Below are 23,981 nucleotides of genomic sequence, written 5' to 3'. Positions count from 1 at the left end.
TCAGATGCGATCAGCTGTGATTGGTTCGCTGACACGCGTTGCGCGAATAAGTGGAGAACGAATCGACCGTCTTCAATTGTTCAGATCAGATTGATCATCAGGACATGAACAATAAGAACAGGTACTTTTGAACAGCAAAGTCATAAATGTACAGTTTAAAGACGGGATGAGTCTGATGCTCGTAATGTTAATGGTTAGGTGATGGTCTCACATATTCCGTTTGAAGGTGTCCTATGAATATCCTCACTCGAGCGTTTGGCGTTGGCAGAAAGCAACTGCCACATTTTCCGCACTGGCAATACGTTCGAACCACTCGAACGATTTCCGGAGCTCAAGTGTCTTCATCGTTGTTAAAATCACCTGGACCGGCTATCAAACTTAGGGACTACCAGGAAGAATGCATTCAATCAGTCCTCTCTTACCTGAGGAAAGGACACCAGCGCCTCGGTGTCTCCTTGGCCACGGGAAGTGGAAAGACAGTTGGTTTCTACGATCTAATAGTGCTAGCTACATACTGATGTTGCGCGGCAGGTTATTTTCACCCAACTCATTGAACGGATCCCCTCCAAAGATGTCGCATCCCAGACTCTCATCCTGGCGCATCGCCGGGAGTTGGTGGAGCAAGCGGCTCGCCACTGCACAGGACAGTACCCTGACAGGACCATCGAAATAGAGATGGGATCAAACCATGCTACAGGGCATGCGGACATCACTATTGCTTCAGTGCAAAGCATAACGTCTGGCGACCGGTTAGAGAAATATGATCCTTCCCGATTCAAATTGATCCTCGTCGACGAGGCGCATCATATCGTGGCCCCGAAATATTTGGAAGTCTTGGACCACTTTGATCTCCGTTCAGATCAGGAGGTTAAGCCAGCACTGGTGGGAGTGTCCGCAACGTTCTCCCGCTTCGACGGCATACGTCTAGGGGAGGTCATCGATCATATCGTTTACCACAAGTATGCACCACGCTCCCATGTGAGATTCCAGCTGACAGCTCAGGGATTACGTTGACATGATCGAGGACAAGTGGTTATCGAATGTCATATTCACCACCGTCGAGACGCACGTCGATCTCTCCCACGTCAAGTCATCCAAGAGTGGAGACTTCCTTACATCGTCCCTCTCCCCAGCGGTGAACACCCCCGAGGCGAACGAAATCACCGTCAAGTCCTGGCTTGCCAAAGCCACAAATCGGCGGTCCACTTTGGTGTTCTGCGTCGACGTAAAGCATGTCTCACAGACCACGGCGACGTTCCGCGACCATGGCATCGATGCCAGGTTTATCACGGGCGACACACGAGCGGGTGTCCGGAGTGAGCGGCTGGATGGTTTCAAACGAGGAGAGTTTCCGGTTCTTGTGAATTGCGGTGTGTTCACCGAAGGGACGGACATCCCAAATATCGATTGCATCATATTAGCACGGCCGACCAAATCACGGAATCTGCTGGTCCAAATGATCGGGCGGGGAATGCGACTACATCCTGGGAAGGAAAACTGCCATATCCTCGACATGGTTGGGTCTCTGAAGACGGGGATCGTGACCGTTCCGACCTTGTTTGGTCTTGATCCGAATATCCTGCTCGAAAGTGCAGATATGGATCAAATTAAGGACATACGGGAGAAAAAAGAGCGAGAGTTTGAACAGGAGCTAAAGACCGAGTCTGCGCCAAACATTGTCAGCTCCGCTACTCCCAAATCAGTTAGATTTATTGACTACGATTCCGTGAGCGACCTGATTGAGGATACTTCTGGGGAGAGACACATTCGCGCAATCAGTCAACATGCTTGGGTAGATGTGGGTGAATATCGATATGTCCTTGCCTCCCAGAACGGGGATTACATCACGATCGAAAAGTCTCCGCCATCCAGCGGTTTCATCGTCAAGCACACGCTCAAGATTCCTTTCCGACCCGGTCAGAAGGCGACATCGCCGTACGCTCGACCTCGGGAGATCGCTCGCGCAGACACCTTCGAAGACGCCGTCCATGCCGCCGACACGTTTGCATTAGAAACCTTCACGCGACAGTTCATCGGCAAATCCCAACCGTGGCGGCGCGCGCCCGCCAGTACCGCGCAGATCGACTTCCTGAACAAGTTTCGCGGTAAAGATGATCAGTTGAAGGAAGGCAGCATGACGAAGGGGACGGCCACGGATATGATCACGAAGATCAAGTTTGGCGCGCGCGGGCGGTTTGGTCGAATGGTGGGGGAGAAGCGCAAACACGCGCGTGTGCGGGCGAAGGAGGAGGGTTGGAAGGAGTTGCAGGCGCGGGAAAAGGTGCAGGTTGGCCCGTTGAATATGTCAGCAAGCTAGATAAATGGAGTGGAAGGTCTCCCTGTCATTATTCAATTATGATCTATCTTGGTATAATGCGTGATGCCATTACGCCCTGAAACCAATGCCATATGCGACCATCGTCGCTAAATCTTCCCAGTCGTTCATCCGTGAGCCATACATCGTATCTCCGAGGAGCCCATCCATGTGCATGGAGATTGTTCCACGTCAGCAAGTTTGCTATGTAAATTCCATGCATCGTCCCGTTGTAGAAAACACCGATCGTCCGATCATTTAAACGACAGCGCGCTGGCCCCTCCAAACAACGCCTTGAGGTTCTTCAACCGTTGCTCCATCACCTCCGTCTTGTCCAGCTTCGCGTTTTTGCTCATCGAGAGGTCTGCCAGATCGCGTTTCGTCTCCGCCAGCTTCAGGATGTTCTCCTCGATGCTGCCTTTGATGATGAAGTGGGTGATGACCACCTCTCGGGTCTGCCCGAGGCGGTGGACGCGCTCGACGGCTTGGGTTTCGGCCGCGGGGTTGAATTGGGGCTCCATCACGTACACGCGACAGGCGGCTGTGAGGTTGAGACCGACGCCGCCCGCGGAGATGGAGATGAGGAACACTTCGATGGACGGATCGTCTTGGAATTCTTGGATGGCGTCGCCACGCTTCTTCCGAGACATACTGCCATCGAGGCGAACGAACGGAATGCCTTTATCTTGGAGTGCAAATGAGATGAGGTCCATATGAGATGTCCAGTAAGTGAAGACCACACTGCAAGACATGTTAGCTGACGGTTCCAATTCGATCAAAGCCCCCTACCTCTTGATGGGACCCTCGTCAGGACGTGCCTTGCTCCGCTCCTGATTCTCCTGGAGCGAGGCAAGCAGAGCCTTGGTCTTCGTGTGCGGGCCCTTATATTTCTCCTTCAGTCTGGCGAGCTTCGCACTGGCTCGGTTATCCCTCGACGGATAGCGATACTCGTGGAAACCACTCCGCGACAGTTTGAAGAGCTTGAGCTCAATATCACGATCGCACACATGGCATGTTTTTATATCCTCCTGTCCGCCCTGCGCAAACATCCTTTGCATGTAAGGATTGGCGCAATCGCAGCAGATGATATGGTAGCACGGTGTCATGTATCCCATGAGGTCGTTGTCCTTGGTTCCACGTTCTTCATCCTCTGTCTCGTCCTCTTCGTCATCGCTAACTCGCTTTCTGCAGATATCGCATCTGTCGTTGGCCACTTCCGTGAGCATCTGGAACATCTCGTAGGCTTGCACCGGGACAAGACCTTTCATGTATTCGTCGATGGTGATCGCATTCTCGGCGGAATGTCCATCGGTAAGTTTCAAGTCTTGCTCCGATAGGAGATCGGTCCCATGGACACAGAGAAGTCGAAGCTGCAGAATGGCCCTCAAGACATGCGAATAGTTCCTTCCACCTAAGGCCTTCGCCGTGTCTCGTGTCGCGATGTGCGAAAGTCTTGCGGACGCCTCGTATCTGAATTTCTCATAGATTAATCGCTCGTCATCGGCGAGATGAAGGTAGACCTTGTTCTCGTGCCTAGGTGGCAGATTAATCCGGTCTTTGAGTCGTCGAATGGTGATTGCGTTGACCAAGGCCCTCAAACGGGGTACAATTTCCGGATCCGCATTTTTAAACGGCGCCACGAGATACGTGTTGAAGGCACCAGGATTCTGAAACGGCTCGACTCGCAGAAACTTGAGGAGTGAGCCCAAGTCCTCCAGACGATTTTGGATCGGCGTTCCGGTCACTGCCCATCGTCGTTCAGCGAGAAGAGCACACGCTGCTTGGGCCTGTTTGGTGGTTGCTTGACGGATCGTGTGGGCTTCATCCAGCGCCACCCGAAACCAGTCGATCGCCAACAGGGGGCTCATCGCCTTCGCCTTACGAGATGTTTCCGTCCCAAGCGTTCCATACGTGGTGATGATGACATCGTAGTCTGCGAGTCTCGGGACATTTGTTTCCCTGCTCGGTCCGTGATACAGGCAGTATGTCAATGTGCCATCAGCGAGATGGGACTTGATCTGCATCTCCCAGGTGGCAATCGTACTCAGCGGCACGACGAGAAGAGTAGCCCTGGACCTGCACGAGACGGGTCTTTCTAAGGTTCGTAACGGAGGACTGTGAGAGAATAGCTTCGCATCGTTCAAAGTCGCTGCAATTAATGCGAGGACAGTCAACGATTTACCCAAGCCCATGACATCGGCAAGGACCCCTCCCCGCTCAGGGATAGGTTTCGTATACGTTTGGAAGCCTGCAGGATATGTTAGTGATTATCACCAACACGAATTCTACACTTACCGGTGATGGGGTGATGATACACCGCTTGCCCATTTGCGGCATAGGTGTATTGCCAAAGGCCAAGTCCGTTCTGTGACCCATCGGTTCCATTGCTCTCTCTGCGAAGCATGAACGTCAATGCCTGCTTTTGATGCTTAAGGAGTGGGGTCATGACAGCGGCCACTTGCTCGGTCTCGGGGAGTTCGTCGGTGGACGGAAGTTTGTCGAAGATGTCGAACACATCACTTCGAGCTTCCTCCGCGGTACGATATCCGCTTCGGTATTCCGTAGCTCCAGAAGATCCAGTTGCTCCATACACGCCTCCTAAATTCGCTGCCTCGTGGGGATTTAAAATGTCAATATTCGGATTTCGAAGGTCGGAGAGTGTCGGATTCTTCAATTGGATTCCTCTCTGCTTGAACGACTTCCCGATAGCACTAGCATATTTTCGAGGCGCAAACACTTGAACCTTGATTTTCAAGGTCATTGAAGTGTGACTTCCCCGTTGCTCACCCGGCACACGCTTCCGATCGGCAAGCTTGCCGCTCAGTTTCATTCCGACCGATGACCGCAATGCGGGTGTGAGTGCGGACGCCGTCCGATGATCTAGTCGCCCAAAAACATTCTTTGCGTGATCCTTCACGAGGATCACGGAGTCGTTGGCTTGCTGTGTCGTATTTTGGAGGACTAGTTCACACCGAATGCTAGGCCAATGGGTTGGATGGTCGAAACCCGGTTTTGGAGCAGGAATTTGGTGGGCGTTGACCTGAGCCTCGACCTCACCGAGACAGGCCTCAACATTGCCACTATCTCTCACAAAAATCACGTCGTCGTCATCCGGTTCTAGGTGAAGTCAGCATGGCGATTTCGTCGATTTCGAAATACCTACCTGCTGTCAAGTCCACGATGCCTTGGGCGGATCTCGCTTCAATATCTTTCTTAGCTAAATGATCTGCCACAATCCCCGAGCTGGCGCCATTGGTCCGAATTGACGTCGTTTCAGCGGCTTCGTCGTCGTTGAACTTTCGTTTCTTGGCAATCGGCTCGGTTCGAGCTTCGACATTGTGCATGCGTTCAATCAATGAGCCGAACTTCGCATCCTGACTCGGGGTGGCGGATGCCTGCACTGGAGCATCGGAATTGCCGGTAGGTGCTCCAAGTGATTTCTTGGGGTTGAGGAGTCGGCTAGGATCGATTCTCAGCGGTACATGTCTAGGCGACCCTTCAGTGGAAGCCGAAGACGGGGTGGAAGCTTTGGATTCAGAAGTCAACAGTGATTCTTCTTCCGGAACGTGTGACCACCGCCTTGCGTCCGTCAAAGGGAGATCCATGACCACCGGGAATTGCATCAGGTTGAAGGGCAGCTGCTTTAATAAGATCTCAGGGAATTAAAAGGGAACCGGTAGGTACTTGAATGATGTATGCGAAAAGAAGTGAGACCTGCAGTAGAAGAAAACGAAGGTGACTGTCTTGCGTGGATCTCCTTCACTGGCGTAGCAGTCATTCAGGTGAAAGGATATTTCACTCACTCTTTTTACGAAAAGCAGCAGGATTAAGCAGCTGAGCAGGATTCATGCTGCCTAGTCTACGTTAACACATTCCAATCCGTCTATCTTGCATGCCGCTCTTCACGAGATAATGAGATAGCTCCGATCACTCGTCAGACATCCTCACTTCGCTGATGCGCCGGCTCTCAATAAAATCTGAATAGGCTCACTTTGATGAGTGTGGATGAAATTGATGTACACTCGATGCGACACGTCAAGATGGTGGAATTTGACTATGTATACTTTGCTACAATCTTTGGCACCCTTCTATGTATTCCTGTTCCTTGCAGTCCATGGATTCCAGTCGAGTTGACTATTGTGTCATGTGCCACCAAGGAGAGAGGCGAGACGGCAATCTGATTGGTCTAGCAGATAGCTGAGTCAGACGACCATAGATTCAGCCACGTGACAGCCTGGGAGCCTAGCACGTGCACATAGTGGAAAAATGGCAATCGCCAAACCGCCCCGAAAAGGCTAAAACTAACCTCACGGAATCAAGATCGTGATATGTTTGTCCAAGCCTACCCAAGTAGCGGAAACAAAGGTTTTATGTCGTGTCACATGTATAGGTGTTCTAGGCCTCGAACCCGATTTTCTGGATATTGGCTTTCGAAACTTAATACGCTGAAGTGGGACCTTTAACACGAGATCTCGCCTTTGACCATGCTCAGAGCTTTCAGCTTCATGAGACTGAAGACGGTACTTTCCCTAGTGCCGAGAAGGGTACATCTTGGTATCCCCCCCATTCTTCACGCGCCCGTCAGCCTGCAACAACCAGAGCCATTCCCACTGTGTGTCATCACTAACTGCCTTGAGGATCCTTGGTACTCAGTGACCGAAGCCGCTCCAGGTCATGCTCATGCACAGCTAACTCCACGGTTTTATCCTTGAGAATCGACCCGCTCCGCCAAATCACGGCCTGGAGGCGCTTCGACTCTTCGTAAAGACGCTGCTACTCCTCGGTCTGCTCGATTATATCTGCTTTAATGCGAGACATGTCAGAATCCAATTTACCGACCCGTTTGCAATCGTTCCATCTCATGCATATTGCCGGCTACCACCCCTATGAGGAACTCTATCTCTTTCCGGGACCTGTCGTTCTCGTCGCGAAGACTGATACCATTATCCAAGGTGAGTGTAGATTGTCCATATGGCCACCCACCGCTTTATCTTATCTTCGGTTGTCTGAACTGTGCGCGCCAACGTGCCGTCAAGGCTACCCTGCATGTCGAGTTCAGGGTTTGGGGATCCTTTTGTGAAACCATTAGTCATAAGCTTAACCGTTCACTCTGTCGGCTCCTATCTGATTGCTCCTCAGAACTCGGTTTGTCTGCCTTTGTGTGCGGTTAGCGAGGTTGGTATCTCGCCTGATATGATCGCAAATTGACCATAAGACACTATTGAGAGGAGAAGTGTACGGTTTGATGTAAGGTTGGCGTGAGAGGGGCGAATGAGAGAATGGGAAAGGTAATTTACAGTGAGTGGTGGGAGTGTCAAAAGTGATTGGATAGGGGATAGTGAGTAGTGGAAGCATCAAGAGTGATTGGGAAATGGAAAATATTCGCCCATCCTTCGTAGTGAAAATTGGTGACCGCGAATTCACTTCTGATCTCCTTCTTCTACGGCCCAAGACCTGGCGCGCGAAACAAGTGGGTGAGATGTGAACCATCAGAGTTTATTTGAAGGACATTGATAGATGCTTGAATTTGCACAAGGACAAAGACGCAAATCGAAGGGGTTGATCTTTGAATCTAGATCTCGGAGATATTGCTCTAAGACACACCAATCCATAGCCTGGACGTGCATTGAATTCATGACTGATGCTCCACGCTCAAGCTAGTCGAACCACGAGACGCCATACAATCCGGTTGCCCAAGAGGCGATACAGTTCCGATACAGGTATCCGTTACATCTTGCCATTTAACACCATTTGAATACAGGGTTCTTGCTCTTCACCGTCTCTAGCCTCTCCACAATCACCTGCTTGTGATGACTTTCGAGGTCTTCATTGGCCGCATAGCCCAAATCGCCTTCCAGGTCGTCCTGGTTCGCAAATTCCGGAACGCCGCCGCGCTTGCTGAATGAGAATTTCCGCCGTCCCTTGTCTTGGCTATGTCGTGACCGACGAGGGCCTTCGTAGCTCAGACGAGGACGGAATGGAGCGGAGCGTGAAGTCCAACCGTAGTCCCCATTCTGTTCTCTGGTTTGAGAACCACCAACCATTACATTGACCGATGCAGGGGATAGGGGCCCGTCGCTGTTCTCCATGCTCTCTCGAACATCCATCGAGCTAGAATGACGGGATACGTTGAATCGATTTGAACTCTCTCCATTTCTAACAGGCGACGAGAATGCGAGAAGGTCTGGTTGCGGTTCGGACGCATAGGCGGCGCTAATATCGATCTCTTCGGTCGAACGAGGCCGAGGAACCTGTCGGACTCTACGGCTTTGCTCTGGAGACGGCGGGCGCATCGGCATGGCCACGGGGACATCGACAAGGTCGTCCCAAACACAGACTCGCGCTCTCCGTGTTAGCTCAAGAGGACCGTGATCCGGGGTTTTGAGAGTCTCCACGACGTTCCAAGCCTGTCCTTTCATGACCGCGATCTGACGAGCGTACATTCTCTCCTTGAAGTCCGAATCTTGCATGAAACATTTACGCAATTCTAATTGTGTTTCGGCCCACCACTGCTTCGAGGTAAGCAATGGCAGGAAATGCTTGCGGGTTGCCTCCGAAAAAGGCTGTCCGATGAGCGACACGGGGAGGAAAAGCCACCCAAACGGATAGCTGCGCCACTGAATACTGGGTTAGATTTGGACAAAGCGTTGTCAATGGCTGTCAAACTTACAGCATCAGGATGCTTCCAAGGCCAGGAAAGGCTGTTGTCGATCGCCCCTATTGATACCGAGACCTTCTCGTCGGGTGTTTCGGAATCTGTCGTAATTCCGTTCACCGACATAGGTTCCTCCCTCTTGTACGGCTCATCATCATCAAAGAGACCACTGAGTCGAGTCGCGCCATTCTCTTTCGGTGGCTCGGCTACTATACTAGCGGTTTGAGACTCGCGATCCACTCTGATCATCCAATTGTCCAATCCCCTATCAGTGTTTCGCATAATGTAGTCGAGGATAACGAGTTTCTCTAGTTGCTCGCGGAAAGATTGCTGTAGCTCTTCACTCCAAAATATCTCGCGGTTGTTCCGTTCGTGGCCATTCGGTACGACGTTGTCTTCGTCATCGGAGTCTGGCCGACCACCTGGCCGGCAATCGTCCGTCCATCTGATCCGCTTCCTCTCCTTCTTCCTTACCGCTGTCCCGGAGCGTAACATGGAGTTGTTTTGGTCGGGCCAGGGGTTCTCCTTCAGGAAGCGTGTCGCGTCCTTGTATCCGGTCAAGAAGTATTGAAAGCTACCCACTTTATGCGGCAAGGCCTTCCTTCTCCTATAGAAAGCTCTTCGGTCCCAATAGTCGTAATGGAATGATTTCGAAGAAAGTGAGACGATGTCCGTGTATGGTACGATGTTCGTGTGTAACCGCATATCCAAGACGTATGCTGCCGCTTCGGATACGTAGCTAAGGTTGGGGATGAGGCATGCTCGGCCGAAGAAGAAAGGGAAAAGGTTTCGGTGGATCCATTTGGTCCATTTGGGATTCTTTGAAGCGTACGGTTCTTCGTCTTTGGGTTTAAAGACTCCAACAATCTCCCCTTCCGCCGTTCTTGCGAAGTAACTTCCAGAGCTTCCCTGTGAAATCAACTTCGGATGTACCCCCTGCTCGATAGCAATCTGCACGCTTTCAACCGCCCCATCGAAGACCTCTTTGCTCACGCGAGTATTCGAATCATCGTACTGCGTTTCAAGCGTCTCCGCATCTGCCGGTCGAATCCAGTCTGGAGCCTGGAACACCGAATGTTGGATTTCAAGCGGTTCTTCGTTCAATGTCCCCCGATCTTTCCGGATCTTGAATTTGGAAGCAATTTCATCCGCCCATCGTTCTAACCTCGCGTTTATTGCCTTGATATCCACGCCTGAGCTACGTCTATGTCTATGTCCTGGTCGATGTCCGCTTCTTGGGCCATCGGATGACATTCGTGCATGGCGACGTGGTTGAATTGGGGTGTATTGGCGGTTCGATTGTGAGATGGTTTTTTGGGATCGGAAAGGATCATCGTCTTCGGAATCTCCAACGATGTCGGATTCTTCTTCTGCTTGATTCAATCTGGCATAGCCAGACGTTGCAGGCCTCGACTTGCGCATGGTCTGAAGGTTAACCCACTATCGCAGGTTACTTGGTCGGTTTGTCGGCGGCAAAGCATGCGGTGCTTGGATGGTGGGATTTGACGCCTCAATAATTATAACGACCGTTGATGTCGCCCTGGATTGTTGGATGTAGTAACAGCTTCCAGAGTATGGAAGTACACAGTATCAAGATATTTGGATGACCGCAAGCTGCATGGGAGAATGAGCAGTTAACTGGAAACGGCAAAGCGCGAACAGCGCGAACCCTTTAATTATTACTATGAGCGTGAGATATCCCTGAACGCGACTTTTCAGCCCTAAGAAATTTCCCGGTCCCTCGATATAATTCTTTGATACAACGACACTTCGTTGCGGATCCCAAATGTCGCTCTATTACGAGGCCGCTGATATTCTATCGGCGTCTTTGTCTGGCAAGGGCTCCATACAATCACTGGTGTATAGTAACAAGACGCTGAAAAACAAGCCGGGTCACTTGTTTGCGTTGCTAAGTGAAGCGTCAAAATGGTCCCCTGTGCTCAAGGATATCATTAATCAGAGTGGAGTTCTAGCGATCGAGAAGAAGGTAAGACCTTTGTGGTCAATCTTTGCATTTTTGTGGCAGCTATACTGACGCGTGGAATTAGCTTACACCTACCCTCGCACTGCTACTCTGTCATGACCTTTTACTCTCGAAATCCGGTATCGCTGCGCCCTCGGCCCATCCGCTTCGACTCTCCATATCACGTCATAAAGCTAGACTCTCGGCTGAGTTGACGAAGATCCGTATCAAGCGTGGATATGGCTCTCTAGACGAGCTCAAAGCTTCGATCGAGAGCCTGTCCTCTGAAGGCAACAAGCGGATACGGTGGGTTAGGGTCAATACCCTCAAAATCAGTCTGGATGATTTATCTGCAACATTACTGCATGGATACAAGCATACCACTTCATTGCAAGAGATATCCGATGCTTCGTCAGATGACAAGCTGTACTATGTGGACGCTCATATTCCAAATCTGCTCGCATTGCCTTCTACAGCGAATCTCTTGAAGTCTACTGCTTACGCACAGGGACAAATCATATTGCAAGACAAAGCTTCATGCTTCCCAGCAGTACTAATGGGGGTGCGCCCTGGCGAAACAATCGTAGATGCGTGTGCTGCTCCAGGAAACAAAACGACGCAGCTCGCCGCTTCTTGTGGAGACAGCTCGGCTCGAGTGATTGCATTTGAGAAGGACAAACTGCGAGCATTGACTTTACGGAAGATGGTGGAGCGGGCTGGAGCTCAGCATATAGTCTCAATAAATGGGGGCCAAGACTTTCTTGCATGCGATCCCGAATCCGACCAGCTTCGAACAGTCACTGGTCTGTTGCTAGATCCCAGTTGTTCCGGAAGTGGCATTATTGGACGAGATGATATTGCAACCGTCGAATTGCCCGGGTCTCCCACGGCAGTAGACCAGACACATATTGCACCCTCTCGCAAACGAAAGCGAGGACCAAGCAAAGACACGGCATCGATTCCCTCCCAAATACAGATCCAGGACTCTCCTGACGCCAGCTTGGTTGAGGCAGAGCCAATAATGGCGGACGATCTCAAATCCAGATTACAGGGACTCGCGAAGTTTCAGTTGGAAATTATAAAACACGCGATGAGCTTTCCGGCTGCAACAAAGATCACATACTCCACCTGCTCCATTCATGCTACAGAAAACGAAGAGGTGGTGTTCGGGGCACTTGCATCAGGCATTGCTCGCGAGCGAGGCTGGAGAATCTGGACTCGAGAGGAACAGGTATCGGGAATTGCTACTTGGCCTAGGCGAGGGTCTCAAGAGGCGGTTGAGGCTAGCATTAAGGCGCACCAGGGTTATGACCAAGATCCGATCGAATTAGCTGAAGCATGCATTCGATGTTGCAAAGGCACAGACGAGGGAACTATGGGATTCTTTCTCGTGGGATTCCTCAGGGATGGCGGAGAATCACCAGAAGAAGAGCAGGATGAATGGAACGGTTTTTCTGATGACGAGGTATAAAGGTAAGTTCACGTTACAAACCTGTTATGAATTTTCTACTCGCTTTCCGATCCCTTTGCTAATTCTTCGTTCAATAGGCCCAGAACTGCTTCCCCGGCCCAACTCGACGCGAACGCACTCACTCGACTTCCGTGCTACGTTGTACGGTTAGAGGCTGTATTCAAGTCACATAGGAATACTTACTTGATCGAAATGGTCTTCACTTCCACGTACGCCATCAAGCCATGACGGCCCGATTCCCTACCGATGCCTGACATTTTGTACCCGCCAAATGGAACCTCTATGGAGGGAACGAAGGCGTTGTTGATAGCCACTGTGCCTGCCTCAAGCTTACCCGCGACACGGAGTGCCTTGGCAATATTCGTGGTGTAGACGCAAGCTATGAAGGTCAGTGGTCGGTCCTAAAATGCATCATTTGGCGCATTGCTCACCAGACAAGCCGTAGGTCGTGTCGTTGGCAAGCTCGATTGCTTCTTCTTCCGTCTTGAACGTCCGGATGGCAGCAACCGGGCCGAAAATCTCCTTCTTGTAGATGTCGGAGTCGAGGTCCGGATTCAGGAAAATCGCGGGGGAAACGAAGAATCCTTTCTCTCCGACCTTGTTTCCGCCCACCAGAAGCTCCCCTCCGCTCTTCGACTTGCCGCTCTCGATAAACGACATCACCGACTCGAATTGGGCTTTATCCGCCAGGGGACCGAAGAGGGTCTCGGGCTTGAGAGGGTCGGCTCCCAGGGTGCTCCCAGCACCCACGAATTGCTGCTTAAGCAATTCAATGAACTTGGGGGCAATTTCTTCTTGTACCAGAGGCCGGGTAGCGGCGCTGCACACTTGACCAGAATTCATGAGGACACCCAACGCGCATTTCTCGACGGCATTCTGTAGGTTGCAGTCGTTGAACACGAGGGCAGGAGACTTGCCGCCAAGCTCAAGCGTGCAACGTTTGAGGTTGCTCTTCGTCGCTGCTTCTTGGACTTTACGGCCAGCGTTGATCGATCCGGTGAAGCTGATCTTGTTTATCTTCATATGACTTGCAAGCAGTCCCCCCGTCTCTCCAGCGCCATTGACAATTTGAATGACTCCTGGAGGGAAACCCGCTTCTTTGATCAGGTCTCCCAGGGCGACAATTCCAAGCGGGGACTTTTCTGACGCCTTGAAAATGAACACGTTCCCGGCAGCAAGAGCAGGTGCACATTTCCAGGCAAACAACATGGAGCTCCCATTCCATGCACCGATACCCGCGCAGACACCTAGGGGCTCATATCGGACCATTCGGTATTCCCCATTTTCCGGAGGATAGACTTCGCCGGCCAGTTTATCGGTCCACCCAGCATAATATCGAAAACATCGCGCAGCCAAACCCCAGGCGTAAGATTGCACGCCGTAGGAACCGCCCATGGCCAAGGTTTCCAGTCGCACAAACTCGGCCACCCTGCTTTCAATGAGATCCGCGAATTTATTCATGACAGCCGACCGCTGCACTGCAGTGTAGGTGTTCCATGGTCCTTTCTTGAACGCCGCGACTGCTGCGTCAACCGCTGCGTCGACATCTGCTTCACCGGCAATATGGACCCCTTTACAGACCAGGGATTCATCAGTGGGGTTGTAGACATCAAGGGTCTTTCCGGATTTTGCGTCGACATACTAGGACAATGTTAGCAGGCATAGTTTCCGTACATCCTATCCGTATACCTCGTTGTTGATGAACAGCTGCGTCCTGTACGAAGAAATGCCGTCTGTCGCCATGTTTTATCTCTATTCCTGAAATTGGATGTTGATGGTGTTCTAGCTCTGTCCTACGAATACTGTACGTGTAAGGTCCGATAAATGATAGCAACAGCACAACTTGGTCATATTTATACTAAAACCGTCTTTCACAAATCCCATGCAGTATAACACGGCTAAGCCGCTAAGGTATTCAGCTGCACTGATCCTTTCCATATGAAAATGGCCCCTTTGTCATCCTTAAGCCTACCTACTATTATGTATTTGTAATGATGCACAAGGCAGTCTTTGTATGTATTTGCCTGCTGGGTATTTCAAGGTTTATGGTCTTTGCTCCATTCATACCCTAGGTTATAGCCTACTCAAATCTCAAGTGGCATGGATTTGCTGCAACTGTGAGCGGCGAGTCTGACGAGGTGTAAGCCGACCATTCCGGTTGGTTCACACAATCCGGGGGTACTATCTAATTTGGGCTGTGGCAGCACGCTTTTTGGTTCCCGACGACTCTGACGTAAGACAACATAAATCAAGCATTTCTGGCTTAGGCGGAGCCTTGACAAGTGATGTCGGATAGTTTGGATGTAACGCGACCCCAAATATTATTCATTGTTTTGTGAGAGGCGTACCTCGTCTTGTAAACGCCAATACCCTTCCTGATTCGCATCCATAGTGACAGACACTGCCTCTATGTATTTAGCTCCTAAAACCCTTCAATCGAGAGAGCAGAGATACGCTGGGCCCTTGTGGAGACATCGATTTCCACTTTCGCACATACCGCCAGGGCTGTATATAATCCCCAGGAGCATTTACTCGTCCCGCATTGCCCGCTGGGACTCGAAGGTCTTATGTTCATCGCCACCCGTAGTAGAACCCCTTCCGTACCACTGGGGGCGTCTTCGATCCTCTCTATTTCTATGGCTCCTTAGCTCTTCCTCGGCCATAACACCCCAACTGCCTTATCATAGGGTCCCTATACATGAAGAGGCAGAAACTACCAAGGCAGACTGTGAAAGTTCCAACAACATTGCCACAACGGTTGAGAGTTGTACCTGGCCTTCTATCTGCTGAGTGGTTTATCATTGAATAGCTTCAGCAGTATCAAAGTGATGGTAACTCCTCAAGACTCGGGTAGCCAGGCGGTGAGCTCCCGACTCTATTAGATTAAGGAGGATCCCGGTCCCGTTAGGGGCTTCAGTGAAGGGGGATGCGCTTTGCCAGATTGTACGGGAGGGGATCGGGAATTGCTACTCGGCTGTGATATTGAATATAGTCTGCGATTGATCACAACTAGATTTGTAGCAACAGTAACGTTCTCCCCAAGAATACGGTGCCGCTCTGTCGAGGATTTCAAATCTGTTGCCGGCAGATTTAAATATTGAGTGCCTGTGTCATTTTCGGTCTGCTTGAATTCGTTCGCGTTCATTTCTTCCATGACACTGCCGTAGTTAGACAATCCTCCAGACAAACTACCCCATTGATCCAAGTTCTAACTTTGAACTGACCTTCAGATTTCAAATGCAGAACATTTTCAGCCACAAACGTTTCCATTGTCCTTCATTTTGTGGGGTGCGGTGCTGGGATTGACGTGACATAAACTGGAAGATCATTGGCTTGGTAGGCGGATATGTGGTACCGACTCAATCTATTGCCACTAAATCGTCCTTATTTCAGCCACATTTACAAGGGCTACTGCAGATCTCAATGTTATGCCAGTCAAACTCGAATTTCTCAAAAATGTAATGAGTGCTTGCCCAGCATGCAATCTGTTGTGTAGTATCCGTACTCCGTACCGGAGCAAACAAATCCTCAACATTGGCTGGGAGATGGAATCCAACTGGGTATTCATGACTCGGCCGATGATGTATTATTATTTGGTCTATTTAACGCCTGATAGGTCCTATCTAGTCCATGCAGGCTGTATCGCTACTATGGAGGACAAAAAACCCCGTAGGGAAAACCTTTTAGAAAACCACGCTAGCGCTACGGTGGATTGCCCGCTTTAGCCTTATTTTTATCCTCAATTGTTGTTCACTACGAGGAACCACTGCTTCCGCTCTCGCGGATATCTTGCGAACCGCTCGGCCGATGATGTATGCATGATTTAACAGCCATATTCCGTCTCATAAGATTTCAAGGCTCTCGCTGCATATTTGGTTGAGTATATGTTTCGCGAAATCAGTGATCCGGTGTCCAGGTTGCTGCCTGCTGCTTGACGGCAGCGGGGCGATCGAGTTGACCACGACACAGTGCGCCACCAATACCAAACTGCATAGACCCGCTGAAATTCATTTGCCACCGAGTTGGCCCATCTGCTGAGTACCAGCAGTGCCTAACACAACAGGACTCATTCTACAGGATTCTACCGAGTTCCCGTTACATAATTATTCTACGGTCCAAGCGCCCGCCCTCGAGTATATAAACTTCCTCTTCCCGCCTTGAACGTAGAATTTTTTTCTTTATCTCTGTTTGTACCCCCGCACCCTACTATATGGTTTCAGGCTTGCTAACGACCCTAACGTCTTTGCCTTTTGGCTTAGATCAAGTGTAGTATCTGTTCTCAATCGCTTTACAACGATTGGCTCGCTACGGCGAGCAACAAATGTAAAGACAGTCTTTGGAACCCGCAATGGGACCGCTGAGCTTGCTCATGTCCTGTTGCACCGTGTCGCTGGTATCACACTGCCTCCAGCTGACGCGAACATCTTTCATCATCTGCCTTAGCCTTGAGCAAGGTTTTGAGGAAGGATTTGGGGTTTGGATCGTTTGTGGGCCTTGGTTTTGACCCCTCGTCAATTATATTGGTTACTTAACCTGGTGTATAGACCCACCACGATCTGAAACGCGATCCTGCGGCTTCTTGATAATATGGATGAACTGGGCGATGAAATTATTTGGAATTCATTTGAGCAGGAAAGCCGTTGGACGGATGGATTTTGACTGCTGTGGTGGCCGGCGACTCCATTTCTCCACGAGTTGAAGCGCTGCTTTGAGGGACAAAGTTATGGCTCAAGCAGAAGGACATGGAGATGTCCTTTTAACGCTGCCATCGCCTTGGGCGAAGTTTGGGCAAATGGTTCGGTCCCTATGGGCGATGACCTTCGGATGCGGGACGACTTCAAAATTGAACCAAGCTAATCATCTACATGCCTCTTCAGTTTCTCGGGACACTACTAATCGTCCATCGCAGGAATCGCTTCAAACCAAGATCTTGGGAGGAGATTGCTCTGGTCTGTGGTGGCGGAGAGCCAATTCTGATGAGGTCGGAGGTCAAGTGTTTGTCGTGCGAAAGAAGCCGCTCGACTACCCCATTTCTAGATACAATTCTTGAAGGATGGGGAAGTATGTCAAGCAAATTAAATTAAATCCGCAGTAACAACATGAAGTGGGCTCCGGATGAGAGTTTCTATCGATTTTGTTTGTAAAAGACCCTTCTTTTGTAGTACTAATGGACACTCGTTTGTCTACTGAAGGCATGGCCGAAGAATCAAAGTACTATATTAGGAGCACACGAGAACACCGCAAGAACACCGCAAGAACACCCAGCTTCAAGATTGCAAGTCATTCATTCAGTTCAACATGCCAGGAGAAACAAACTCCTCTCAGAGCAGGCCCACGGTCTTCGTCCTCAATCTTGATGAAAACGAGATATATCAAGGGCTCTTTGATGCGATCTACTCTGATCTGATCGAATCACTCGCCTCGAAATACCGAGTCCAGCGTGCACGCAAGCAAGATGCCGCCTAACGATACTTTGCGAACTCTGAGAACCGTCCCATCGCTGTTCTGGCGGTCGACCCCGGGGTTCTGAAAAGGGCGAACTCATCGGTCTTTGACCAACTGAAGGCGTACGTCTCAAAAGGCGGTGTTGCATTGTTCATGGCGTCTTTCAGCAGCTTCGTTACGCTCGATGAAATGAACAACTTTTGGGGGAAATGGGAGCTTGGCTGGAAGAGGGGTGACTATCTCCGCACTGACGTACATCTCAATAGGTAACTCATCGCACCATCTCACTGCTTGTTCGGCTTGGTCCCGATCAGCTTTTTACTAGGATATGCTAACAAGAACTCCTCATAGGGGTATGGCATCCATTTCCCTGGCGAACTTGCCTGGCTCCTACAGCCAGAAGAGTCTCTTCTTGAAAAACGTCGTTCCAGGGGACTCCATGTACAAACCCGGGGCTGACTCCCAACTCCAGTCTCGTGTCTTGCCACCGGAACCCGTTCGCCAGGGGCAGGCTGCGGTTGCTTTCACCAAGGTCTCCCAGGGTTGGGTGGGATACATCGGGGATGTCAATAACGAGGACGGGTCACAGAAGGTGGTTATGGAGGTGTGCAGGTTCGCGGCGGACAGGGCAGGCTCGATGTAGTGCATCTACAGACGGACTGAACCGCTAAAAGCACGTATCCCAGGTCAGCGTTATCAGATGAATGAAGCTGCACGTATTGCGAATCGGAACAAACAAGAAGCATGCCAGACGACTGAAAACAGATGGGTCTGATTTCTCACGCTATGGATGGTGCGTAGACGCGGAGCTGGGGTGGCTGGGGTGGCTGGGAATGGATCATCGAATACTTCATGAATGTAGTTTCCTAACCAAACAAGAATAACGAGCCTCAACTTCCATAGAGCAGGACCAAGGAGATTGGGTTGTGATCCGACACGGAATCGATTGTAAGTTGAGGCGGCATCGAATTGCACCCACGGCCTCTGTAGTGTCACGGGGCCCTGGCATCCAGCCCAACTCCTCACATGGCCCAGTCAGCTGTTATCCACTTTGGCAGCAGCTCTTCAAATATATCCGATGCCGGTATCTTGATCGGAACTCTATGAATAAAGCCTCACTGCATCTCGGCCATCGTAAAGAAGCCAGGGACTGGATACTGGTGTCGTTCAATGATATTGAGATACAATGCTAACTGACCATGGTAGCCCGACCTTAACCCAAGTCCACACGAAGGAACCACGACGACCAGAGTCCCTACACTATGCCGTAGACAACTGACTTGCCCTTGGATAGATGCGGCTGCTGTCTCAGTCACCTGCGCTTGCACGCGACCACCTCGCCCTCTCCATCCTCTTCGCCGAGCCTAAAATGTCTCACCAGATAAAGGGCGTCATGCAGCGACATATTCTCTATTTGGAGATCACCTCTATCACTCCTGTGATCCCTATGATCCCTATGAAATCGCATGCCATAATTTGGATGCCTGACCAATATCCTCCTGACATGATACAGACCGAACCCCATTTATAATGTCGCTCATGGAACGCCTCAACGCGATGGTCTGCGCGGGCAAGCCCAAGCAGAAATGGCAAGAAACCAGAAGAGAGTCCGACACCCGTCGCAGAGGTAGTTACCCTGAAGTCGAGAATATGATGCCGTCGTGCGCGTCTCGATTCGACTGCAACCCCTTCGACCTCGTCACGTCGCGTCTTGGGAAACGAAACCCGTTCGGCTCGAAGGCGAACCCCCGGACGCATGAGATTTGGCTCTTCGACAACATCGCGTGGGAGAAGAACGGGAAATGGAATGCCGAATACAACGCCGCGTTTTTTTTGAAAGACAGTGGGAACCCGTCGAGCGATATCATTGCTGCTATTGCTGCGGCTGCTGGTGTTGGCCAGTCCGATGTTATCGACCAGCGCATCGAACCGTTCTTGAAGACTATCCAACCCGCCCGGTACACACGTACCATGATCGACAACCGGATTTTCAAGTTAGGACCCAGTTCCCGCGATGGCATCAGTACGAACGTCGTTTCCGTACCAGACGCACACTCGAATGGCGATGTCGGCCGGTGGCATACTGCAGAGTCTGGATTTAAAGCGGAGGCGAAGACCATGTTTGCGTCGAAAAAGGGTTGGGCCATTATCAGCGACATAGATGATACCATCAAAGTCACCCAGACTGACGATGCCGTTGGAGTCGTCAGGAAGACTTTTGCCGAGAGGTTTCAGGCAATTAAAGGGATGGGTCCGCTCTACGAAGACATGAGATGGCGTCTCAACGATCCTCCTTTCTGGTATTTGTCCGCCTCGCCATACAATCTGTATCCGGTTCTGCGCGAGTTCCGAGAGCGAAACTTTCCTTTCGGCGAACTCATCCTGCGAGAAGCCTCCTGGCTGACCCTAGCGGGCATTCTCGGCAATCTGACCGAAGGTACCCAGCCCTACAAAGTCAGCCGCATAGACCAGATCCATGCTCAGTTTCCGGAACGTACTTTCATCCTCATTGGAGATAGTACTCAAGGCGATCCAGAGGCCTATGGCGAAGTCTACCGAAAGTACCCCGGCTGGGTACGAATGATCTTCATCCGCAAAGTCACGGGCATTGCTCATATGGACGAAGACGACAAGAACAGAGATCGGCGGTTTGAGGATGCGTTCAAGAATATCCCGAGGGCACACTGGCATGTATTCACGGATCCAGAGGAGATCCACCAGATCGTAAAGACGTTCCCCCGAACCCCATTGTGAACAGGATGTCTTGATCATTTCTCTACCTGACGCTCGAGCACTCGTTTATAATTCCTTCTGTCTGTCATGCAAACTTCATTCCAGTATATGTCCCTTGAGATACCCCTTTCACGGCGCATATTCTTATTTAAATATACGGTCTCTAGTCACTCATTTGAACACTTCCCTCTGTTTGAGCGATTGGCGGACACATCACATAATGTATAATGGTCCATGTATTCCTATCATAGAAACCACTTAGGCAGAATGCAATACTGGTTGAACGCGGTCAGCTTCCAAAGCGTCGTCGAGTGGCGTGGGTGATGCACTTCTGAATGCTTGAATCGTCTTCCCATGAGCATTACGTGGAACCCTCACGGCATGTAGTTTGGCCGGGGCTGCAACCTCCTCAAAAAGCTTTCGACACTGCATGCTCATTTGAGAGGGTGGAACAAAAGTGGTGATATCGAATTTTGGTGGAGCGCACGTGACTGTCCAAGTTCGCTTCACATTTGCTGACTAAACCATCCCACCTGTCGCCATTTTCAACCTCAACCTGACCACAAGTCAAGCATCCATTTACAGCCTTCGTCAACATACATTCCGTCCAACTTGCAATCATGGTATGTTTTCTAGTCGAAGGGAATACGGATATTCGATACTAACAAATTCATCAGGCTCCAGCTGCTGGCGGAAAGAAGCAAAAGAAGAAGTGGTCGAAGGGCAAAGGTACGAACTGAGATGCGACACATCACGATCCCAAGCATATCGACACCGACCCTCTCCCTGATAACCCTCCCTGATAATTCGAAAGGAGTAAATCCGTTGCGTTGTGGAGTTCTACCCGAATAATGCTAACTCATATCCCCTCATAGTCAAGGACAAGGCCAACCACGCCGTCATCCTCGATAAATCCACCAACGAGAAACTCCAGAAGGATGTCCAGTCATACCGCCTCATCACCGTTGCTACCCTCGTCGATCGTCTGAAGATCAATGGCTCCCTCGCACGGGCAGCGTTGAAAGATTTGGAGGACAAGGGAATCATCAAGCCAATCGTCACCCACAGCAAGATGAAGGTCTACAGTACGTCACCCGAGCCGAACTTCTCCGAATATTCTGGAAAGGTGATTTCATTTGTTCCATGCTGACTATCGTTTGTAGCTCGGGCAGTTGGCGCTACGGAGTAATCGGTCGTCGAGACGTTACGGAGCCGAAGCACAGGTCTGATCCATATGATGGCGGACCAGCATCAAAATTCGGCGTCGCCGATATTCGAGCGATAGCCACGAATCAGCATTGCAATGGACACACAAATGGGATACTGGAGTTATGACACGTTGTGCGGAATATTCAATGGAATGGTTCAATCAGACATGTCGAACTGAACATCGCTCAAAATTGCTGAAATGAACCCTATGATACCCTTCGTTTATGACGAGTTTTCATCCTTCACCTTCGGTCTCGATTTTTTCGCCGACTCACACAGCGCCCTCTTCGGCAATGCATCCAACCATCCCTCCTCCCGCTTGACCTTTCCCACTTCGAAGTAAGGCTTATCGCCCCGTTCTCCACGAAACAATGCCGCCCAATGATCTATCGTCTCGCGGATTTGCTTGTTTGCATTACGCCTATCCCTCTCCCTGCGCAGCTTGACCTGCGTTTTCGACGCCTTTGACGCACTATCCTGCTGCCGTGACGTTTCGTCTGACGAAAGTTCTTCGTCCGGGTAGATCGGCATGAACATTTCCTCCACCCCGCGGGTATCTGGCGTCAGGTCTTCGGCGAAGCAGCCGGTAATGAACGCTCGGGTAGCATCTCGGCCTGCGAATATGTTGTAGGAACCACCTGGGCCGTATCTACTCCGTTTGATTAATTTCATGGTGGGGATGCCAACAAACGCTGTTTTTGACGTACATTCTCCTCCCTCCGGTCACGTCGTAGATAGTGCCATTCAAAGCAACATATATCGGCGTGTTTGGATCCGAGCCATCGTACTGCTTCAGCTCGGCATCCGTTAAGATGACAGGGCCATTCTGCAGTTATCGATCAGTATATGCCCTCATGCTTATCATAGCACGTAAATTAGCAGGAAATCAATCGCTGAACTGACCAGCCACGCGCCCAGCGCATCGCCTCTTGACCACCACGGCCGCCATCCCCACAGCACGCTATCCCCGGTGACGAACCAGCTCAGCGCACTGCTCAGCAGCAAGATTCCGCCCAGCACTCTGATAACATCCAACACGCCCAATTTGACATAATCCTTGCTCTTTAAATCCACCACCGCGTTGTCATTTTTCGAGCCGTCCGTCCGCAGATGTTTGGAACCTCGAAGGTCGTGCTGGAACCGAGACGGTGGAGTTGGCGTGCTCGGGGAAGTCGAGGTGTTCGGATTGCGATGTCGTAAGGAAGGCGAATCGGTTGTCATTTTTGAAATATCAATAGACTGCGCATAAACGTTCGTATATTGAGGTGAGAATCGTGATTCTTCGAAGGTAAATCAGGATGATGATGGGCATTCGTGGGACCCTAGTAAAATCGTCCACGACACATCATCCGATTGATAGACAGCCTTGTGAACAACGGAATTCTTTCCGTTTCCATTAGATACATCGGCTCAAAATTGGCAAGGTCCTCCCAACTTTTGCAAAACGCCATACAGAGCCCATCTCCAAAATTTAAACCGTGCAATAATAGCAATTCCGCCCTTTCTATTAGTATATCCCTACGTATACCAAGTTTTGAAATAAATAATGTGTAATTGGTGTTGTTCGGGGCGGGGGTCACCTTGTTGCTGGGGTAGTTTTTGTGTTTGGAGTATTATGGACGATTAGGTGGTCCCTCGCGCATATATACTTTCCGCTGCGCCTTCTTTCCCTGCTTATTCTAGTTTCCAGTTGTGTATTTTTGTCCTGTTTTATTTTTCGTTTATCTTTCTGCTGGTAGAGGTCTCTTGGTTTCCAGTCGCGTATTCCTTTTTATGGTTTGTTGTGTCTCTTTTTTTTTGTTTCTTTTGGTGGTAATTTTCGTTGTTGCTCCCCGCTCCGGAGTTGGGTTGTTGCGGCTTTGGTTGCCGCCCGTCGGTCCACCAATTACGCATTGTTTATTTCAAAACTTGGTATACGTAGGGATATACTAATAGAAAGGGCGGAATTGCTATTATTGCACGGTTTAAATTTTGGAGATGGGCTCTGTATGGCGTTTTGCAAAAGTTGGGAGGACTTTGCCAATTTTGAGCCGATGTATCTAATGGGCCGCCATGGTAGAGTGGGGGATGGAGTGGTCCAAAATCAAGTAGCAGACCTGTGACTTGGACAGGAAGAGAAATAGGTACTTTCAAGACAGTTCAAGGCAGCCGTAGAAAGTTCAAATTCGGCACTCTGAACATGATTTTGCCT

The 23,981-nt window shown here is 50.4% G+C and overlaps 9 protein-coding genes across 9 annotated transcripts; 5 read left to right on the top strand and 4 right to left on the bottom strand.

Moving 5' to 3' along the window:
• Window positions 1-113: 113 nt before the first annotated feature.
• Window positions 114-2,338, top strand: P152DRAFT_418859 (P-loop containing nucleoside triphosphate hydrolase protein). Its single transcript, XM_033677112.1, has 3 exons — window positions 114-479; window positions 532-959; window positions 1,003-2,338. Exons 1-3 carry the CDS (start codon window positions 234-236, stop codon window positions 2,315-2,317), a joined length of 1,989 nt encoding a protein of 662 aa, XP_033533127.1. The 5' UTR covers window positions 114-233; the 3' UTR covers window positions 2,318-2,338.
• A 104-nt stretch (window positions 2,339-2,442) lies between these two features.
• On the bottom strand, window positions 2,443-6,123 carry P152DRAFT_58042 (uncharacterized protein). The gene is made up of 4 exons (XM_033683088.1): window positions 5,478-6,123; window positions 4,610-5,431; window positions 3,104-4,562; window positions 2,443-3,055 (listed from the first exon to the last, which is right to left on the bottom strand). Exons 1-4 carry the CDS (start codon window positions 5,935-5,937, stop codon window positions 2,569-2,571), a joined length of 3,228 nt encoding a protein of 1,075 aa, XP_033533126.1. The 5' UTR covers window positions 5,938-6,123; the 3' UTR covers window positions 2,443-2,568.
• Window positions 6,124-7,819: 1,696 nt separating this feature from the next.
• On the bottom strand, window positions 7,820-10,596 carry P152DRAFT_459430 (phosphatidylinositol 4-kinase type 2-alpha). Its single transcript, XM_033679673.1, has 2 exons — window positions 8,985-10,596; window positions 7,820-8,931 (listed from the first exon to the last, which is right to left on the bottom strand). Exons 1-2 carry the CDS (start codon window positions 10,389-10,391, stop codon window positions 8,056-8,058), a joined length of 2,283 nt encoding a protein of 760 aa, XP_033533125.1. The 5' UTR covers window positions 10,392-10,596; the 3' UTR covers window positions 7,820-8,055.
• Window positions 10,597-10,755: 159 nt separating this feature from the next.
• P152DRAFT_467122 (putative NOL1/NOP2/sun domain protein) lies at window positions 10,756-12,403 on the top strand (the record flags this gene model as incomplete). The annotated part of the gene is made up of 2 exons (XM_033680747.1): window positions 10,756-10,956; window positions 11,018-12,403. 2 exons carry the CDS (start codon window positions 10,756-10,758, stop codon window positions 12,401-12,403), a joined length of 1,587 nt encoding a protein of 528 aa, XP_033533124.1.
• Window positions 12,404-12,582: 179 nt separating this feature from the next.
• P152DRAFT_467121 (putative aldehyde dehydrogenase) lies at window positions 12,583-14,146 on the bottom strand (the record flags this gene model as incomplete). The annotated part of the gene is made up of 3 exons (XM_033680746.1): window positions 12,583-12,782; window positions 12,835-14,044; window positions 14,093-14,146. The coding sequence occupies 3 exons, from the start codon at window positions 14,144-14,146 to the stop codon at window positions 12,583-12,585; spliced, it is 1,464 nt and encodes a 487-aa protein (XP_033533123.1).
• Window positions 14,147-14,479: 333 nt separating this feature from the next.
• On the top strand, window positions 14,480-15,237 carry P152DRAFT_57921 (uncharacterized protein). Its single transcript, XM_033683086.1, has one exon. It carries the CDS (start codon window positions 14,813-14,815, stop codon window positions 15,191-15,193), a length of 381 nt encoding a protein of 126 aa, XP_033533122.1. The 5' UTR covers window positions 14,480-14,812; the 3' UTR covers window positions 15,194-15,237.
• A 2,490-nt stretch (window positions 15,238-17,727) lies between these two features.
• Window positions 17,728-18,595, top strand: P152DRAFT_57788 (uncharacterized protein). Its single transcript, XM_033683084.1, has 2 exons — window positions 17,728-18,114; window positions 18,200-18,595. The coding sequence occupies exons 1-2, from the start codon at window positions 18,002-18,004 to the stop codon at window positions 18,489-18,491; spliced, it is 405 nt and encodes a 134-aa protein (XP_033533121.1). The 5' UTR covers window positions 17,728-18,001; the 3' UTR covers window positions 18,492-18,595.
• A 783-nt stretch (window positions 18,596-19,378) lies between these two features.
• Window positions 19,379-21,770, top strand: P152DRAFT_474651 (uncharacterized protein; the record flags this gene model as incomplete). Its single annotated transcript, XM_033681340.1, has 5 exons — window positions 19,379-20,572; window positions 21,154-21,204; window positions 21,259-21,310; window positions 21,457-21,666; window positions 21,745-21,770. The coding sequence occupies 5 exons, from the start codon at window positions 19,379-19,381 to the stop codon at window positions 21,768-21,770; spliced, it is 1,533 nt and encodes a 510-aa protein (XP_033533120.1).
• On the bottom strand, window positions 21,625-23,007 carry P152DRAFT_459427 (cytochrome b5; the record flags this gene model as incomplete). Its single annotated transcript, XM_033679672.1, has 4 exons — window positions 21,625-21,666; window positions 21,745-22,439; window positions 22,498-22,616; window positions 22,694-23,007. Coding segments are annotated over 3 exons (651 nt in total), but the record flags the coding sequence as incomplete, so codon positions are not given.
• Between the last annotated feature and the right edge of the window lie 974 nt (window positions 23,008-23,981).

Source organism: Eremomyces bilateralis, assembly GCF_010015585.1.
Source record: "Eremomyces bilateralis CBS 781.70 unplaced genomic scaffold P152scaffold_13, whole genome shotgun sequence".
Classification (NCBI taxonomy): Eukaryota; Fungi; Ascomycota; class Dothideomycetes; order Eremomycetales; family Eremomycetaceae; genus Eremomyces; species Eremomyces bilateralis.
The sequence above is the reverse complement of the archived record's forward strand: the minus strand, read 5'-3'. Positions and strand labels throughout refer to the sequence as shown.

What these genes read in the sequence shown, in the direction of transcription:
- P152DRAFT_58042 (XM_033683088.1), bottom strand. Translation starts at nt 5,937, where the DNA reads ATGCAATTCCCGGTGGTCATGGATCTCCCTTTGACGGACGCAAGGCGG. An exon ending in CATCGTGGACTTGACAGCAG is followed by an intron (nt 5,432 to 5,477) that starts GTAGGTATTTCG and finishes GACTTCACCTAG; the next exon opens with AACCGGATGACGACGACGTG. An exon ending in GACGAGGGTCCCATCAAGAG is followed by an intron (nt 3,056 to 3,103) that starts GTAGGGGGCTTT and finishes CATGTCTTGCAG; the next exon opens with TGTGGTCTTCACTTACTGGA.
- P152DRAFT_459430 (XM_033679673.1), bottom strand. Translation starts at nt 10,391, where the DNA reads ATGCGCAAGTCGAGGCCTGCAACGTCTGGCTATGCCAGATTGAATCAA. An exon ending in CTTGGAAGCATCCTGATGCT is followed by an intron (nt 8,932 to 8,984) that starts GTAAGTTTGACA and finishes CCCAGTATTCAG; the next exon opens with TGGCGCAGCTATCCGTTTGG.
- P152DRAFT_418859 (XM_033677112.1), top strand. Translation starts at nt 234, where the DNA reads ATGAATATCCTCACTCGAGCGTTTGGCGTTGGCAGAAAGCAACTGCCA. An exon ending in CCACGGGAAGTGGAAAGACA is followed by an intron (nt 480 to 531) that starts GTTGGTTTCTAC and finishes GTTGCGCGGCAG; the next exon opens with GTTATTTTCACCCAACTCAT. An exon ending in GATCATATCGTTTACCACAA is followed by an intron (nt 960 to 1,002) that starts GTATGCACCACG and finishes CTGACAGCTCAG; the next exon opens with GGATTACGTTGACATGATCG.
- P152DRAFT_57788 (XM_033683084.1), top strand. Translation starts at nt 18,002, where the DNA reads ATGGCGTCTTTCAGCAGCTTCGTTACGCTCGATGAAATGAACAACTTT. An exon ending in ACTGACGTACATCTCAATAG is followed by an intron (nt 18,115 to 18,199) that starts GTAACTCATCGC and finishes AACTCCTCATAG; the next exon opens with GGGTATGGCATCCATTTCCC.
- P152DRAFT_57921 (XM_033683086.1), top strand. Translation starts at nt 14,813, where the DNA reads ATGTATTTAGCTCCTAAAACCCTTCAATCGAGAGAGCAGAGATACGCT.